This window comes from Gouania willdenowi, chromosome 6 (genome assembly GCF_900634775.1).
Source record: "Gouania willdenowi chromosome 6, fGouWil2.1, whole genome shotgun sequence".
Taxonomy (NCBI): domain Eukaryota; kingdom Metazoa; phylum Chordata; class Actinopteri; order Blenniiformes; family Gobiesocidae; genus Gouania; species Gouania willdenowi.
Window position 1 is genome coordinate 25251858 of NC_041049.1, and position 20103 is coordinate 25271960.

At 40.6% G+C, this 20103-nt stretch overlaps 1 protein-coding gene across 3 annotated transcripts in view; it reads left to right on the plus strand.

The window, feature by feature from the left end:
* scube1 (signal peptide, CUB domain, EGF-like 1) overlaps positions 1-13262 on the plus strand; it is a 137197-nt gene extending 123935 nt beyond the window's left edge. For all 3 annotated transcript variants that reach the window (XM_028450277.1, XM_028450278.1, XM_028450279.1), the window contains 8 exons: positions 165-368; positions 442-603; positions 1408-1575; positions 2346-2507; positions 2623-2820; positions 4163-4315; positions 4489-4568; positions 9483-13262. In XM_028450277.1, coding sequence (XP_028306078.1) covers positions 165-368; positions 442-603; positions 1408-1575; positions 2346-2507; positions 2623-2820; positions 4163-4315; positions 4489-4568; positions 9483-9635 — 1280 coding nt within the window. In that variant the 3' untranslated portion in view covers positions 9636-13262. The remainder of the gene's footprint in view (positions 1-164; positions 369-441; positions 604-1407; positions 1576-2345; positions 2508-2622; positions 2821-4162; positions 4316-4488; positions 4569-9482) is intronic.
* Positions 13263-20103: the final 6841 nt, after the last annotated feature.

Genomic DNA, 20103 nt, shown 5'->3' on the forward strand with positions numbered 1-20103 from the left:
CTCAGCCGAAAAACACAATTCACGTCTTTAGACGTGAATGGCACTCCACGTTACTAAACCAAATAACGTCTATAGACGTGAATGGCTCTCAATGAGTTAATTATCAAGTGCACAAAGTATTACCTGTGGGATGTAGATCATAACATTTGGCATACTTTCCTTAGACTCCTGTAATGTAGATTGTATACGGGAGAGAATGAAGCAGAAACTACAGGGCGCCATGCGGACTCTCCGGAAGTCCATCAACAAGCAGCAGTTCTACATCCAGTTCTCTGGAACTGAGTATGAAGTGGCTCAGAAACCACCCAGGGCACCAGTAGGTGCCGAGAACTGCAGCACAGGGCAAGTCCTTCGAGACGGGAAGTGTGGTAAGTCTGAGAGAAAAGCTCCAGTGATGAGAAGCTACTGGAAGCCTTCATCTGTGTGTTCCCTCTTCCACAGTGAGCTGTGGTGTTGGGACGTTCTACAGTGGAGAGCATGAACAGTGTGTCCAGTGCCCCCCTGGTACATACCAGGACACAGTGGGTCAGCTCTCCTGTGAGCCGTGTCCCAGCACTGAAGGACAAGGCATCGCAGGAGCCAAGAATGTGTCTCAGTGTGGAGGTAGAATACTCACACATTCTCTCACACACTCCCTCAGACTTCCTCAAATCAACATTAACACGTCTATCAGAGAAGCACAGAACCAGCAACTAATACTTTTTTGGCAGTGGTGATCCATACGGTTGCCGTATCAATATAGCGCCCCTATTTGGTCAGTTTAGGACACGTGATAGGTCAGTCATTGGCCGGTTTAGGTTGCGTGACTAAGACTAATCCTTACCCTAAACATAACCCTAAAATTTGTTGCGATATTGGGTTATAACCTAACCCTAAACCTAAGACGTAGGGTACATACTTGTACTTTGGTAACCGTACCAATAGCACCGGGGGTTGTCCGTACGGCAACCGTACAAACGGCCGGGGAACTAAAGTGTGAACATACATATTGTACATGTGTGAATGAACTGAGGCATTATATTGTTGAAATTGCAGTTCTTTTTTTCTTTTCCTTTATCAAGTTTGAGTTTTTTCATATGTGTTGAAAATGGATAGTTTGGTATGTGAGCATCTTAATAACAAGTTTAGAGTTCTAGATATTAATAGATTATTAAAATTGTATTTTACTGGTCCAACCGTGTTACTCATATAGCATGAAGCAAGCTTTTACCTCAGAATAGGAACCTCCACAATGAAACAAACCCTATTGAATTTTAAACACAAGCATGAGCTGCTGCCATTCATGGATAATAGTTTGTCACCACCTGGCGGCCTTTAAACAGAATGCGTCCCAATTGTAAGCTGGATGCAGTTGCTTTTATTGCTGGTTTGCATCTCAGATCCTCTTTCTTTTCATTCTTCTTTCAGGTCAATGTCCTGCTGGTCAGTTTTCTGACGATGGCTTCCATCCATGTCAGCCATGTCCACTGGGCTCCTACCAGCATGAGCCTGGCCGTGTGCTGTGCTTCTCATGTGGAGGTGGACTCATGACAAAGTATGAGGCTTCAGTCTCTTTCAGGGACTGTGAGGCCAAAGGTGAGACGAGTAGAGCAATATCCGTAACACAAAATGCATTGATTATGGAGCAGGAGACACACTAAGTCTATACTAGAAAGTAGGGCTGGGCAAAAAATCGATTTAATCAATTTATTGAATTTGTAGATAAAAACGATTTTTTTAAAAGTTAAAAAACAAAATATCATTTTTTTTTCTCTTTTTTTTTGGGACTTTTTTGCGTTCCATCCTTGTGGGTCACCGTAGCGCGATGTGAGCCAGCCCCCTCTCTGTTTACATTTGTTTACCCTTTGAGTAGGCTTTATGTGTGCCACAGGCATGTTTATTTTTTTTTTTATTTGCACAATGTTGAGACGCTAAGGGAAGAGTTTAAATAATAATCGAAAATCTAATCGAAACTCAAATTTTTCTTTAAAAATTTTTTTTTACAGCAACATCGCCCAGCCCTACCACAAAGTCTCTAAAGAACAATCTATCCTACTCTACGTAACTACTCAATACTCACTATACCTCTCTATTCACTCTTTTATCAATCCAACCTACTCACCACAGGTTGCAGAGCCCACAGGTGCTAGTTTTTATAGGAGGGCAGTCACTTTCAGATTTTTACAACAAAATATGCCACTTTGACTAAAATGTCAAGAGTTGGACAAGTTGTAGTACAACAATGCCTCCCTGTGATTGATGCACTGTGCTGTAGCTATAGAAGTGACCACATGTCTGCATGTGTGTTACCGCAGCTGTTCTTTAGTGTTTTTCTGAGGCTTCACTGACGCTCCACTGTCTCTCAGTGCACTGCGCTCCTGGCCATTACTACAACTCCAGCACTCACCGCTGCATCCGCTGCCCAGCAGGAACCTACCAGTCCGAGTTTGGACAGAACTACTGCATCACCTGCCCTGGGAACACAACCACTGACTTTGATGGTGCCACCAACGTCTCGCACTGCAAAAGTAACTCTCGCTTCCATGATGCTCCCCCGAAATCACATCCTCTGTGTGTGCTTTGCATGCAGTAGAAGAAGGAAAATGAATCATTGGAAGGTTTTGTTCTTTCTTCTGCTCACAGACCAGCTGTGTGGAGGTGAACTGGGAGAGTTCACAGGTTACATCGAGTCTCCAAACTATCCTGGGGATTACCCTTCCAATGTGGACTGTGTCTGGACCATCAACCCCCCACACAAAAGACGGATCCTTATTGTGGTGCCAGAGATCTTCCTTCCTATTGAGGACGAGTGCGGGGATGTGCTTGTCATGAGAAAAAGCGGTAAAACAAATGTGAACTAAATACACATAAAATTAGGGATGCACGATATTAGATTTGTGGTCGATATTTTACAAATAATTTAACCAATACAGATATTCGACCTATATCTTATATTTGAATGATAAAAACAGGATTTTTTTATAAGATCCAATAATTCTGTGTCATAGCTACAGTATATATGGGGAAAAATAAAACCATTTGGAAGTGGATAAATACCATGAATAATTCTACTGAGATTGTTGATTGCTTCTTACCTCCGTTGATTTACAAGCACCAAGTCATGCCTCTTCACAGGCGTTGAGGCATCTTTGTATTTGATGACAATGGGTAGTTCAAGGAAGAAAGGCCTGTTATCTATCGGTTAAAGCAGAACTAAGTAACTTTTTCACCTTAATAAATTCTTCTCGTAGTCCTTGTGAGGGTAATACAAGTCTTTATGGGGTGATTGGGGGGTCTTTCATCTCCCCCTACTGTCTCTGGTCAGAAAACAGCTCTTGCAACTTTCCTGCCTCCAACCTGGTGGCAAGACTTACTGCTTTACGGCAGCCCAATACAAACTAATGCTAGATTATGACCAGCCTCGTGGCTGCACACGGTGGTCTACGAATTCACTTTTCTCAAACTTATATCATGGCGGAGCCAGCAAAAAAAGGCAGAGAAAACCTTTGTCAGAGGAACAGAGCAACTCCATGCAGTGACAGCTCAGCAGCAACACAGCATTCACACACACTGTCGTCACGGCAACAGGCATGCACGCACACACACTTGCAATCCAGCGCTCCATCAGGCAGCACACACACAAATATCCATCCATCCATCCATTTTCAGAGTCGCTTTGTCAGCACACAAACGAATACATCACACACATTTCAACACTCCCTTCCGTATTACTCCCACATCATTCATTTATTTTACTTGTCTGTCTTCCTCATACTGTTCACATGGTCACATGGGACTATATGTGTGAAAGCACCCTTAGTGTCACTGTTGTATTAGGATTTTTCAGTGATCAGTTGCTACCGTCTAGGGAGAGCAAAGGTGCGCATGTAGCTGTGGGGTGGGGAAGGTGGCTGGGGGTGCGAAATTTTTACGACAGTGACATAACCAAAAGTGACCTTTAGGGGGAGCGCTAAGCACAAGTTACTTAGTTCTGCTTTAATTATATCGGCGGAATGGCCGATGTCTGTTACTTAATTTTAAAGCCAATATCGGCCAATAGTGATAACGTGCCGATAATATCGTGCATCACTATCAAAAATGTAATATTTGTCAGCACATTATTCTATAAACTGACATTACTACATTATGTAAAGAAATGATGCATATCTGACCTGTTCCGCAGCCCTGCCCACCTCAATCACCACCTATGAGACGTGTCAGACCTATGAGCGGCCAATAGCCTTCACCTCTCGCTCTCGCAAGCTCTGGATACAGTTCAAGTCCAACGAGGGCAACAGCGGCAAAGGTTTTCAGGTTCCATATGTTACATATGATGGTGAGTCAGCTGGAGGAACAGCCTGTGTGTAACAAGTCTCCATGAGTTCTTTACATTTCACAACTCAAATTTGTCACATTAGCACATTTTTCTGATTCTAAAGCATGTTTTTACAGCTGTGATACTCCTCATCAAGTGTTTTTCCTTCCTTATTGGAAACTGTCCTGTTGCAGAAGACTACCAGCAGCTGATAGAAGACATAGTGAGAGATGGACGTCTTTATGCTTCAGAGAACCACCAGGAGATACTCAAGGTACTGACTGATGCTTCCCATACTCATATTACACATTTATGATGGTTATCAGGTCAGACTGAAAGGCCAGTACAAACATTTTCTTTAGTGTTCTTTAGAAAATATGGTGAGGATACAAACTAGTCCCACAGAACACATAAGAAGGAAGGCGACAAACATGTCAGCTAGGCAGGGCCGGTTCTACGGGGGTTGCAACAGGAGCAATTGCACTGGGCCCAGACCTGCGGGGGGGGCCCTCCTCCCAATCCTCCCAAAAAATTAAATTTTGATTATTATTATAATTTTTATGTTTTATTTTTTGGTCAATCAGTACAAGAGGCCCTTTATGTTGCTCTTACATTTTTTCCCCCACATAAGAAGTTATTTTCAAAAATGTGTCAAAATGTGTGTCGTCACGCCCCTCCCTCCACCGTGAGTTAGTATTGCCCATGCCGTATGCGCAAGAGAGACTTGAGTCAATGCTTGACATCCAGACCGTGACTTGCCACCATGTCGGTAAATAGATTAAAATTTGGTTGTCAGAAATGGAGAGAGGTAAAATGAAAGGTAGAAAGTACAAAAAGGAGGCAGAATATGCAAAAAAGGTTTAAGTCGTCTCTGGTTTAAGTCGTCTCTGGTCTCACAGTCGTCTCTGGTCTTCGGAGAGAAAGGACGTGTGTTCACTCACTCTGATAACACGACCTTGGGAGATTAACAGCTTACAGTTGCAGCTGGACAGCCTGAGAAATAAAACTTGGGCCCAAGACGAAAAGAAAAATGGTTAAAAAACCGCCTGCAGGCCATGCAGAACCTGATCCGAGTTTGGAAGAGGTCAAGGAGATGATACGAAACCTCAATGACGATCTATCGTCTATCAAAGACGATCTATCTGCACGGGTCACAGCCGAGATAAAGTCGTTGGAAAAGATGCTGGAAAAATCATGGGAAAGCCTTCAAAGTGAAGTAAAGGTACTGGAACAACAGAATGTAAAGAATGCTGAAGAGATAAAACTGCTAAACGCGAGGGTTGAAGAGCTGGAACAAAAGGAAAGAGAGAAAGATGTCATCATTACAGGCCTAAAGATAGCACCCAGGTTGAGACAGACAATGGAAGCGAGTGACGAAGACACAAAATCGATTGAACAACAGGTCATTGATTACCTGGAGTCAAAGGACATTGTCCTGAACCCTAACAACATCAACTCCTGCAAACTCTTGCCAAAGTGTGATGACACAAGAGCTGTAAAAATCACCTTCACAAATCTGAAATTTAAAGGAGAACTATTGAAGCAAGGCACGAAATTGAAAGAAACGGAGGTTTTCATGAATGAACACCTGACAAAACAAAACGCAAGCATTGCATGGAAGGCACGCCAAATAAAAAAAGGAGGAAAAATTCTGAAGACGTGGACAAGAAACTGCAGGATTTATATCACACCACTGGGAGAAGAGAACGGAAAACCAATCTTCATCAAAACGATGGAAGACTTGGGAAAATACGAAGGATCCACCTAAACAACAACATTACTGATGGTAATCATGGACATGGACCCAGATCAATATAAACACTGGAAACAAGACTCAGACTGTGCTTACTTTTTGGAGACTGAATTCAATGTGTCACTGTCAGAAATGGCTAAATGAACAAAAAGGTATGAACTTTACGATAAAAGGCATTATACATAAAAGATAACAATGAAATGGAGAATGTGTAACACTAAAAATAACGAGACCAAAGGGAGAGAACATATTAATCTGTTGTTTGTATCCTGTTTGCAAAATAGACATATTTAATGAGAACCTAACCAAAATGATAGATGGAATATTAATAAATGACATCTCCGACCATTTACCAAAACTTACAATATTTAATACTAACGACAACATCCACCCAGAAAAATATGCAAACACATGCAAAAAAATACATTATATAAAAAACATCTTAAAGACAAAACATTGAAAACAGAACTACATCCTATGGAAATTACAACAAATACTACATACCAAAACACTGAAGATAATCTATTCTTCCCTTATTGGGTCACATTTAAATTACTGCTTATAAACCAAGACATAGTAATGTGTTTATACGAGAAAGGGTTAAATCTAACATTGGAAAACACAGCACTGTCAATAGCTATTAACAGCTAGAATAACCTTGATGCAGAGACAAAACAAGGAACTTCGAAAGATGATGAAGTTTTCTTTTGAACTGGAGGAACGTAAACAAAGTCGGGGAATGAAATCTGCAGGGAACAAGGACAACACGAACAACGATGGAGAGGAGGAATGAAAAAAGACAACACTGACTACAGATGAGAATAAATCCTAAATAAAAAAGGAAAAAAAAAAAAAAATGAAATTGTGTACAGACGGTTTGACCAGAGAGACAAGCTTTGATGTAAATTTTCTATGTACAAAACAGGGGACGGGACTTGGATAAGCAAACTGCTTCTCTCGTCTCCTTTTTCGGCATGTACAAAAAAAAAAAAAAGAATAACAAAACTTCTGTGAATGCAACCAGGTCGGAAATAAACTGAATAAATAAAAAAATAAAGGTTCTTGGTTTAACGTTCGGGCAGCCTCAGCAGAAGAACAAGAAGACACTGTGGATGTCCCTCTGAGTGAAACTCAACACACACACTCTTACCAACCCCCCCCCTCCTCCACTCACTCACTTCAGCAGCCACAGCAAAAATATTAAGACAGAGTTAGCAAAGGAGTTAGTTAGAGGAGTTAGTAAAAAAAAAGAATAATGGTTAAATTTGGAAATGGTTTGGCTTCAGTGTCACTGTGTGCGAGTGTGTGTGTGCACACTGTAGCGATTCAGAGGTCTCCGCAGGTCGATAACATTGTAAACAGGACTCAAAACAACTCGTTACCATCACATTGCACGTTTATTGTAAGCAGGGGAAGCTCAAACGCTGCTTCTATGTTGTTTCAGATGGGATGGTAACAGAAAAGTAACATAAATCTCCGTCCATGCGCTCAGTACAAATCAGGAAGTAGGCAGGTCTGACTCAACTCTGGCATTACATTACATGGCTCCCTTAAAGGGACAGTCCTTAGAAGGCCATCATTACAGCGTGTGTATGTGTGTGTGTGTTAGTAGTGGTAAGTGTTATATCATAATACTTCCTCTGATAATAGTATCTGATAAATCCACAGTTGTCAGTAATAATAACTCAATAATTAATATTAAAGGTGCCGTCCGCAACTCTCAGATCCTTCTCACCCCCTCCCTCCCCGCTGCTCTCTTGCCCTGCCTCCAAACTATCCAAAGTCCCTCCCTCAGAGGACGACGTTAGTCCAACAGCAACATCACAGTAATATAACATGCTCTGTTAAAAGCATATTACTGCAGCGCTTCTCTCTCTCTATGTGCACAAACCAGATTCTAGCAGCAGCAACAACACAGTGTCACTTACAGCACCCAAACGGAGGCTGCTGCGCACACACGCAAACAACACATGCACCACATAGTTCTAGTGTAACAATTACAAATCAATCATAATGTAAATCAAGCAGCAGTAATTTCCTTTCAAGCAGAAAAATCACCAATTCCATCTTCTACTCCTCCAGACATTACACTGTAAAAAAGACTGCGCTCCAGCCTGGGAAAGGGGCGGGGCCTGTGAGCAACAGCTGTCAGACAGTCCTTCAAACACAATCCTGGCTCTGATTGGTTCTTTTTGCTCTGTCGCGGGGCATTCCTGCAATCTGCCAAAGGCAGCAGGAGCAGCAGGAGGGACTCAATAAGTCTGTTTTTTTCACACAAACTACTAGTTTGATGTAAAGCTGTCCTTACATAGTGACAGCTTTAGCAAATATGACAAAAAGTCACTTTTATAAGAGTTGCAGACTGCACTTTTAATTGTAGTAATACAAAAAAACTGTACTGCACTGGTCAGCTGAAGTTATTTTTAAAATGTGCACATATGCACATAATTTGTTTTATACATTTTTATATTGTTCTCTGCACTTATGTTAAGAAAGGTCCATGTGTGACATTTGGCATGTGGCTTTAACTGACTTGCGTTTTTTTAAGGGTTTGACTCTGAAAAAAGAAACTAACAGGTATGCTATGCTATAATAGTTAGGGGAAACCCCAATTACATTACAGAGAAAACATCAATATATATTGAACATTGCCATTCTGGTTCAATTGTATGCATCAAAGCATCATCTCAAAGCAAGGGCAACATATCGAGATATATATCGTATATCGTGATACAGTATATTTGATAGCTTGAAAATATTGATATATATATATATAAAAAAGGCCATATCGCCCAGCCCTAGTTGGTGGATGTCGCTATTCGGGGGGTGTGTGTGTGGTGGTGGTGGGGAGGACCCTACGCAATGGTTTTGCTCCCCGGCCCAAAATTTCATAGGACCGGCCCTGCAGCAAGGTCTGCAGGAGAACAGCTTTATTACTGATTCTCAGAAGCTTTCATGTGGAACAAATTGTTATTGTTAATTTGAGTTTTCGTTTATTCAATTTCAGGATTTTTTTTTATCTCCTGACATGTTTCAACTGCAACTGCCAGTCTTCATCTGGGGAGTTCTGCTGATTGCCTTTGATTGCTCCTTTGAAGTTTCACTTGACTTCCATGTAATAGTTTCAGCAAGATTAATTTTGTCTTCATTTTTTCAGGATTTTCTTTTATCTCCTGACATGTTTCGACAGTCAACTGCCAGTCTTCGTCGTCTTTGATGGTTCCTTTAAAGTTTTACTTGACTTCCACGTATAATTTGGAAGTTGAAACATGTCAGGAGATAAAAATTTCCTGAAAAAACATGTGAACTTCTGAATAAACAAAACCTCAACTTAACATACTGTTCAAAAAGAAGACAAAATGAATCTCACTGGAACAGATTGTCATTTGATTGGTTTAGTCTGGGGACTCTCTTTGATTCTCTGTTATCCTACAGGACAAGAAACTAATAAAGGCCCTCTTCGACGTGCTGGCCCACCCCCAGAACTACTTTAGGTACACGGCACAGGAGTCCAAAGAGATGTTCCCTCGTTCCTTCATCAAGCTGCTGCGCTCCAAAGTCACCCGATTCCTGCGACCGTACAAATAGAGTGAGCTCGTCTTCTGTTCCATCCCAGACCCCGTCCTTCTGCATCATTCCAAACCCAGCCAAGTAAATGTAACCCTACACAGAGGTGCTTCTCTCTCCAGCCTCAGCCTGGTTTCCTGCCATAGGAGTCCTCCGTTCCTCCTCATCACAGCATGTCTCAGCTCTCCTTTAATACATTGTGTACTTAGTATAGCTCTCAGTGTGAGGTCTGACTGGAAAAAAAGGTTTGAATGAATATCTTTAACTGTCAAGCAGCAGATCAAAAACACTTTTTGTTTTGTCAAACTCACAAACAACTCTGTATGATCTCAGAAGGACCAGGAAGAGCAAAGTCAGAGCAAAAATGGACATTAAGGTTGATCATCTTTAGCAAAAACTTTTTTTTTGGCCAACACACTCCTGTTGGTTCATTACTTAAACATATACTAAATAACCTCTAGACTACACCAGATGGGTGAAAAAGATCGAAAAACCAACAGAATAAAAACTCTGTTGGTTTTCAGATCTTTTTTCCATTTCTTGATTTTTCACCCATGCAATCCATCTGTAACTGGAACTCTACCAACAGATTGTTACCTTATTTCACATTTTAAATTATGCCCACTCCTTGTTTCAAAGCTAATAACACTCATTTCTGTACCTTTCCATGTTTCCTCTGTGCTTTTTGTCCTTTTCGAAGTGGTTGGAACTTACAGAATGTAACATTAGAGATGTTTTCAGCTTCGAGGTAGCAGAAGTGATGGCTTAGAGTGATCGCACCTGGATTTGTCTTTGGTCCAAAGCTGAGCACATTAAAATTAGATTAATAAGTAAACCATCTCTCCTCACTGGAGAGTGCAGAACAATTCAGCTGGAGGAGTCACAAAATCTATGTTGCATTTTATTTTATTTTTTTGCAATAAAAAATAAATATGTTGCGATAAACTACCTGCAAGTAACTAAGTGTTACTTTAGAAAGAAATGTATGTGATGTAACTAATATTTGGAACTTTAATTGCACTTGAGTTTTTTTTTTTTTTTGTTAAACTGTAGGGATGGGAAAGATCTAAGTTACCTATTTGTTACCTTTCTGTGTTGATGTTATAAAAAGAAGAAATACACATACAAAAACGCACACTATCCAAAGAGGACATTGAACGTGTCCTAAAACTGGCACAGTGATGGCATCACTTCTCATTGCAGTTATTCACAATCCCAGAGATGCCATTCACATGGAAGTGTAGTGAGCGTGTCATGCTTTTCCTTGATAACCAGACAGTGTAGGCCTCATAGATCAATAAATCAAAGATCATTGGCTTTAAAAAGAGATGGAAAATGTTGAAATTGCTGCTCAAAAGTTGTTTTGATCTCCGTCGGAAAAGTTTTGCACATTGCTTTGTGGGATGTGGAGTCCTGTAGACGGATGCAAAGAAGATGCATTCTTTCATTCAAATTTTGTCAAAGTGACTTCAAACAAACAAACTACAACTAAACTGTCATCAAGAGAATCACGAATCAATCAAGAATGAAGTAGAAACACTTCTATATATCCGTCTATGGGACTCCACATCCCACAATGCAATGCGCAAAAATATTGCGACATTGTCAAAAAGAGGGTGCTTACCCCCCTCAGATACACATGCAGGCATGCATGGTTGAAACGTGCGTGATACAAAGGAGCCTTTAGTCTTTGTGCTGGCCACAGAAGGCTTAGTGGTTCTAAGTGCCAGTGTCAGAGAGCTAACCTCTGGGTTACCAGTGACCTTTAATTGGTTCTAGACTCTGTGTAGTGTTGAGGTCCACCAGTGTTTGCTCATAAAAACATTGGCTCAGCTTGGTCAAACAGAAGTTAGCACAATTAGCTTTTATCTCCACCCAGAGTATGCATTGTTTTTGATGACTTCTAATGCATTATTCTCTGTTCTCATTAGTCAAACCTATTAGACAGATATTTACTGAAAAGTGTACATCCATTCCCCTGTATTCCTCCTTTGTATTGATCTAAATAATGTTTTATTTTGAGTTTGGGTTTGAGGCTCTGTTTAAGTGACTCCTTGGAACAATGCCATGGTATAGATCAGGGGTGTGAAACTCATTTAATTTCAGGGGCCAAATATAAAGTAGTTTGATCTTAAGTGGGCTGCAGATTTTTGGTGGGAAAACAAAACATTTTAACAATGATTTCCCCAAGTTTGCACTTTGACTTATAAATGATACATAAAGTGTGTAAGGCGCCAACAAGATCCAAGGAATAAGTGACAGATATCAGTCCCTGTGACAAATTTACATTTTACATTATGAGAAATAATTTCAGGAAAATTGAGTCCTTTGAACAATTTGAGATTTAAAACCACTGCAGTCATGTGGTAAAAGCATGGCAAAATTGCGATCCTCCAAATATTGTGGAGTTTCATTGAATTAGTGCATTTAGAAGGACTGAGATATCTACAACTGAATGATTTGGTCATTTACACAATAATATAACCATGTTTTTATGTCTCTTTTACTTTCTCCTGCGGGCCGAATTGGATGGTTTGAAGGGCCGCATTTGGTTCCCTGGGCCTTGAGTTTGACACACGTGATAGAGACAGTCCCATAGAACCCATCAAAGTGACCTATTGCTGCTGTATGCTCTGAGGGAACTGCACAGTCTCTAACATCTAGAATTAAATTTGAACAGTTATTCAGATTAATTTACACAAAGCACAGAAATTACATTTTATCACACCGCTCTTTACAAAAATGTCATTTTTTTTTTTTTGACAATAGGAAATATAATATTTGTTGATTGAATTCTCCTGAAACAAATATCTCTGAATGTACAAAGGCAGTGGATGTTCCATATGTCTTTGGGAGTTAATGTGTAGTGTGTGCTGAAATAATATCACTAGCTAGGCACTTCAAACTCTCAGAAAACTGTGCATAAATGACAGATTTCAGCCATGAGATATATTGTTAATTATTAATCAGCTGAGGGAGGAAAACCACAAGTGTGGACCTGCATGGCACTGAGCTGGGACTTAGCAATCACAGTGATAGGCTCAATTCCTTTATAAGCTAAAGAGGTTTTAAAGAAGACCAAAATGAGGGGGGGAAATCTATTTTTATAGACATTAGTTGATAATCCCTTCCTTCTTTTTATGTATTGATTTGGAAATCAACTTAATGTCAGTGAGGCTGGTGCTTCCACTCATTCGAACATAGGGTACGTTAACAAAACTAAAGGAAGTGGTCGCTAAAGGCCCTGCCTGATGGCTGACACAAACTTATGTCCTGCCTCGTCCTGAAGGTGGCGCTCTACAATATGAGTGTTCTGAAAAAGGGAAAGAAACAATCTACAGTTTATAATAGACTGTTTTCTTTTTCAAGAGAATGTATCTATTGTAAATGTGTGTGCGCGCATGTGTGTGTGAGTGTGAGAGAGAATGAGAGTGAAAGGTGAGCATGCTGTGTGTGTGTGTGCGTGTGCGTGTGAGCAGTGTGTTAATGTAATAAAGTCTGTAATTGTTTTCTTTTAGACCATTTTTGTAGAAGAGTGATTTCACTGTTTGTGTCCGTCAGTTGTACCCAAAGAGAGAAACTGTAACACGGTGTTGTGCCATTGTTTTGTCCATGAAACTCCTGTACTGAACAGCTCCAATAAAGGTGTAGCAGAAAAAGTGTCTCTACTCGTGTGCTTAGTGGCTTCATAAAGCACCTGACTCAATTATATGTCTTGTATTTTCTTCCTGAACACTGAGCTAACGTCGCTAATGTATCTCTTATCTTCAGAAGGAAACAGTGAAGCACATGTAGACGTTCTTCTTGTGTCTGATTGCATGTGCTTGAAGGAGGAAAATGTGCTTTCCTTAGAGCTTACATTATCAGAAGGAGAACAGGATACACTTTGGCCCCAAAGGTAATGGCTAGTGTTGTACTCAAGAGCACACAATCTGAGACCAGAATGTACAGGAGCAAGACAAGACCAAGACTTTGGGGAGCTGAAACTGAGTCAAGGCCAAGACCAGAACAACCACTACAAGGTTGAACACTTAAAGGTATTGTGGACGATGTTTAAAAAAGAAACGCCCTCTCCACATTTTGAAAAAAAACGCGCATGCGCAACACGCCTACATGTGTTTACAAGTTGGTGTGGACATCGTTCATACAAGCTTACCTTACAAAAGGAGATTCGCACTTTTCCTACTATGTCAGACTCGCCACCGGTAAGTGAAAATCCATTTTCAAAGGACCCGGTGCGCACCGGGCATGAGCACGAGCACGTACAACGGCCTTTCGTATACATGATTGACAATTAGGAGGACCAACGGTCTTGATGCTCCACCCGGAAGCTAAACATCGTCTACAATACCTTTAACTAACATTATCTAAATACATTTGACAGACAAAAACAAGGTACCTGCAACGCTTTCGAAGCATAGCATAAATAAACTTAAACCAAATTCTATAACTAATTAACCTAACATTGACTTTTAGGTTGAGATGAAGAAAACGTACTCAGATTTAGGAAGTAACGTGTTTGATGCCAATTCACTGCAAAAAGTGAAATATAAATTAAGGCAGTACATGCTTTTTACCTTTTTCTGCCTGATAAGATATTTCTTCTTTCCAGTTAGTTTTTATGTAATAGTATTTTACTTACTGTAGGATATCTTATGCTTGTTTAAAGGTCCCATATCATGCTATCTCCATTTGAACCCCCAAAACATAGTATTTGAGGTTTATTTTCCCAAACTCGCCTGTTTTCCAGAGTTTAAGCCTCTGAAAAACCACTTTCTGAGCAACCCAACACAAACAGGCTGAGTTGCGTCCTGCTTATGCATATTCATGAGTGGGCGTGTCTATAGACAGGACAGTGACGTCCTCCTCCCCGCACGGTGATGTAGGGCCAGAGGACGGCCCACCCACTCCATAGCCAAGCTCATGCTGCTTTATAAATACCAGACAGAGCGTGGGGGCGGGGCGTTCGCCGGCACATACATAGACTGTAAAAAATACATACATAGCACTGCGTGAAAGATGCTGAAACGCTCACCTTCGTGGGCGTGTCTGTTTACATACCAATCACGGCAGAGAGCTTCCTGGAGGCGCTGCTTCTCCAGCTCAGTGCCGCGTCAAATTTGTCATCAAAGTGGGAACGCGTCATCAAATTGGAGTGTTTGGGCTCACCCTGCAGTAAGAAAGGAGCAAATCACCCTCTAACTAACGATTGAGGGAATCAATGAAAAAAACACTTGGTGATGTTGTGTATTTAAAGTAAAATGTCCCTGATTTTACTTAAAATTGGCATCAGAACAGAACCTCCAGCAGAACCAGACTCAGAGGTGGAGAACATCTGCAGGCCTGGTAGGAGTTATGGAGCTGGGAGATAACACTGTATATCACAACATAACCCACCAGTTATTTATTTCAACTGGTACACAAGAAGCAGTACCCTCCATGGCGAGGTCAGCCAGTTAGCAGAGCTACACAGGGGCAGTATGGTCATGATGTCATCCACAGCACCAGCAGGTTTTAGTGAAGACGCAGGGGTTGACAATTCTTCATAAGTTTTGGAATGCAGGAAAGAAAAATTAAATTAAATAAAAAGAATAATTTGAGACAAATATTATATTGAATAAAGTAACTCACATTCTGCTTGTAGTTTTTATATACGTCAATGTTGGGTTCTCTAGATCAAATCTATAAGTACACACATTTATAATGAATCATCACTAAATGCTCGATTAGTGGGATTTATTACTGGAAAAAAATAAAACTCCACATGGGTCATTGGGAACTGCTCACTGAAGAATCTAGCTTTACTTTGTAATAACACACACAAAAGAACTGAGTCTGGGTCTACTTGGTCACTTTCTTGCTTAAAATGCTTTCAGAACTTTCAAAGGTGGCCTCAGTGTGCTTCAGGCTTTTGTCGTAGGTTTGAAATGCATCTTGGGAAGTTTGGAAGTTTAGTTCAGTGGAAACGTTCATCATCCTAATCATACATATAGTAGATAACAAACAGTATATACTCATTGAGTTTGTAGGGTTTAAAACGATAGTGTGCCATTTCAAACGCAGCCCTCGTCTTTGTCACTGAGCTAATTAGCACATGGAAATGACACCTGTAGTTTCCCTAACTGACCTGTGTGCAAGACAGCAGCTGTTAGCGTTTAAAGGCCCATTTCAAATGGCTCTCTAAAAATTGGTTATCAAGACAAAAATGTTGTACACATATTGCATCTAGACAGCATGTTGGTAATTTGTTTTCAACAATAATATATTTTCTCCATAAGACAAGTGAAAAATGGATGTTTAAGAATGACATTTTTGCACTGACTTCAATTTTTCACATGCACAATGCTGTAAAAATTCAATTTTTGAGATGAAATTATGTTATTTTTCAAACATCATCTACAATGACTCCAAAGTTTTAGTCATGTTTTTGATCGACATTAAAAATGCATTTGCAAGCATGTTTACATCATCTAATGACTCAAATATGTTGTAATTTCTTTCATGGACATTGAAAAATATATTTAGCAAGAATTTGCAAGTACATGTCAAACATTTTGATGCACTGTAGGCTCAATGAAAGACTAAAAATCTGCGTGGAACATTTGTGTAGAACAATCTGAAGATGTCCTGTAGCAAAATGAAGTCAAACAGTATATGAAAGACACTCCACTAATACGATAGCTGTAGGATTTGTGCTCTTTTCAAAGTATTTGCATAATATGATATTCTGAAGCTTTGCCTCTGTTTGTAACCATGACGGTTATCATTGCACAGTATTGTATTGCACTGTACTGCTTTGTGTTTCTAAATAAAGACTGAAAAATTAAGAAGAAGGAAAGAATAACCCGGATAAAAATATGTCCACATAGCTGACATATGTAACTATAATGTGAACAAATGAGTGTGCTTTCTTGTTAATCCACCAGATGTCACTCTAATCAAAGATAAACCACAGCAGAGCAAGAGCAAGCAGAACATGTGTTTAGCAGACACACACACACACACACACAGTATGAATTAAATCTATCGTGCTGTGGCTAATAGGGGTTAGCACCTCACAGATCATTGATCTGGGTCCATTTATCTTTACAACAAGACATAGCTTGTCAGCTCGCTTCTAATTACCAAAGCATTAGCGATTATTTGAAACCTTTAATCCTACCCTTAACATTGTGAAGTTTATAGCCTGAACCTTTTCCTCCCAAGTTGCACAATTTGACAGGTTTATTTCCACAATAGATGGGTTTCCGATGCCGTCACCAATTTGATGTCAAAACCAGATAAAAAAAAAAAACAAAGCCAAAAGTAACAAACACTCTACAGAGATGGTTTGAATGCAACTTGCAAAGCCAGGTATTTACAGAAGTTGAGTGAAATGGACAACAAAGATCCGTACGAGATCGGGAAAGGAGAATGGGTGTCTGACGTAGATACGTACCCAGTCATGAGAGTCTCCAGACATTGTAAATGATCCTGTGAACAGTGTAAGTGGCTATACATTGGATGAAATGAAAGCATACAAGTCTTTGGAGGCGTACAGCGTATAGTGTGTGTGGACCTTTGACAAGCGAACAGCATCGTTTTTGCTGAAATATTGTTTTTCACCTGATCAATATGAGGCTTCAAAGGTAAGATGACGTATTACTGTACTTCTTCTTCTGTGTAGTTTTACGGCGGTTGGCAATCAAGGCAAGGAGCATTACCGCCCATATTACTGTACTTTTTGATCTGACAGAAGCATTGATAACTTCGGCTGTGGTTGTTGGATCATTAAATCATGGTTTAGATGGCTTCATTCACAAGAATCGTAGCTTTCCAATGAGGTGCAGCCTGAATGATAATGTAAACATACAAGTTGTGTATTCACATAAAAACATCATAATTGAACTCAGTATTTGCTCTCAATAGCCTGTCTAATTAAAGCAGGGTTCATCCCAGACATGTCAGCAGCTCAACCACCTGGTATGAAAAATGTAAAAAACACAAGGAACAAACAGAAACATTATATCCACTAAGTAGCCATACTTATGAAGGAGGTTTCTGCAAAATCTCATAGAAAGGTGTCATAGTGCACAGTTTCCAAAAGGGGCTCCAAGTTCCCTATAGGGGTCTCCACAGTGAATCCTCTGCCTCCATCTAACTCTATCATCCTCTTCTCTCACGCCAACTGACTTCATCTCCTCTCTCACTACATCCATAGGTCTTCCTTTAGGCCAGTTCCAACCTCAGCATCCTTCTACCAATATATTCACTGTCCCTTCTCTGTACATGTCCAAACCATCTCAGTCTGGCCTTTCTGACTTTATCTCCAAAACATCTAACATGTGATGGACTCATTCCTGCTCTTATTTATCCTCGTCATTCCCAAAGAGAACCTTAACGTCTTCATGTCTGCTCCCTCCAGCTCTGCCTCCTGTCTTTTCCTCAGTGCCACTGTCTCTAAACCTCACTGCTCCACTTGGTTTCCTCTCATTCAAACATGGATTCTGTCTTACTCCAGCAAACCTTCATTCCTCTCCTTTCCAGAGCACACCTTCACCTTTAGATGTTCATCTTCAAATACCATAGTCCATGGAGCTATAGTATCCATGGACTATGGACTGCTATGGTCAGTCTGTCTATCACCATAGCAACAAAAAGGGGCTCATAGCTTATCCTTGATGCTGTCCCACCTCCACTTTGAACTCTTCTGTCACACCTACAGCACACCTCACACTGTCCTACAGCTCTCATACATGTCCTGCTCTACTCTAACATACTTCTCTGCCACCCCAGACTTCCTCATACAATAGCACAACTCCTCTCTGAACACCCTGTCATAATCTTTCTCTATATCTACAAAGACACAATGTCTTCTATGTGCTTCTCTGTCAACATCCTCGTAGCAAACAATGCATCTGTCATATACTCTGCTGTGCATGAAACATGCACACTTCTGCTCACTAATGCTAACTTCTGCCCTTATTCTAGCTTCCACTACTCTCCCAAAACTGTAAATGAATGACAACTTTATTGCTCTGTAGATGCTACAATTCTGCCCTTGTTCTTAAAGGTCCCATGTCATGCTATTTTTCACCCATCTCCATTTGTTCTAAGAACCCAAAAAACATAGTATTTGAGGTTAATTTTCCCAAACTCGCTTGTTTTCCAGAGTTTTAGCCTCTGAAAAGTCACTTTCTGAGCAACTCTACAGAAACAGGCTGATTTTTGCGGCCTGCCTATGCATATTCATGAGTGGGTGTGTCTATAGATGGGACACTGACTTCCTCCTCCCCGCATGATGATGTAGTGCCAGAGGACGGCCCACCCTCCTCCCACCCACTCATGTTTATAAAGCAGCTCATGCTGCTTTATAAACATGAGACAGAGCGTGGGGGCGGGGCGTTTACTGGTACATACATAGACTGTAGAAATGCTCACCTCTGTAGGCGTGTTTGTTTACATGTCAATCACGGCAGAGAGCTTCCTGGAAGCGAGGCTTCTCCAGCTCAGGGCTCACCCTGCAGTAAGAAAGGAGCAAATCACCCTCTAACTAACGATTGAGGAACTCAATGGAAAAAAAACACTTAAGGCATGTGTATGAAGCCCAAATAGCACTTGTATGATGTTTAAAGCACAGAAGTCTATTTAGCGTAACATGGACCCTTTTAAAAATGGGGCACCAGCGCACGTCTCCTTCTTTCCTCAGGCATCTTCTCACTGTCTCAATTCTACTGCCACCTCTCCTAGACACTTCTATACGTCGACAGGTACATCATCAGGACCAACTGCCTTTGAACTCTTCATCCTCTTCAATGCCCGCCTCACGTCAGCTGTGTTAGTTCCTGCTCCACAACAGTCACCTCTTCTACTCTTTGTTCTCTCTCATTTTCCTAATTCATCAGCTCTTCAAAATAATTTTCCCATCCTCCATTACACTTCTGGCCTCTGTCAACACATTTCCATCTCTGACCTTAATCAGTAGCTAAGCGCCCACTGTGTGATTTACATGGATTCAGGTTTAGAGAGTTCCCTATCAGCCTTGTCCATTTTAATAAAGGACTTTGTTATTGTCTGCGCTGCTTCAGTAATTTTGTGGTCAGCATTGATTAATTAGTCACTCATATTTGACACTACACAGATTTATGTAATTTGTGACTAATTTGAAACAGATGTATGAGCGTGCAGATATTTGAATGACATGTAGCATCTTTTGTTTCCATGTGCTTCAGAGAAATAAAGACATGGGACATCTGTTCAACGTCACAACTTTAAAAACATTGTTCTGGGGTGTACATGTAAGTAAAATGTAAAATGTAACTGTCCTCAGACATTTGCACCTGTACAGTAACACTGTAACCTTCTGCCGACAAGGCAAGGGCAATTTACACATTCATTACGCAAGGCTATCTATTGTTCTTTACCAGGGATGTAACGATTAATCGTAAGGCAGTCAAAAATCGATTCACAGGTATCGCGATTGACATCGATACTTTGAAAATTGAATCAC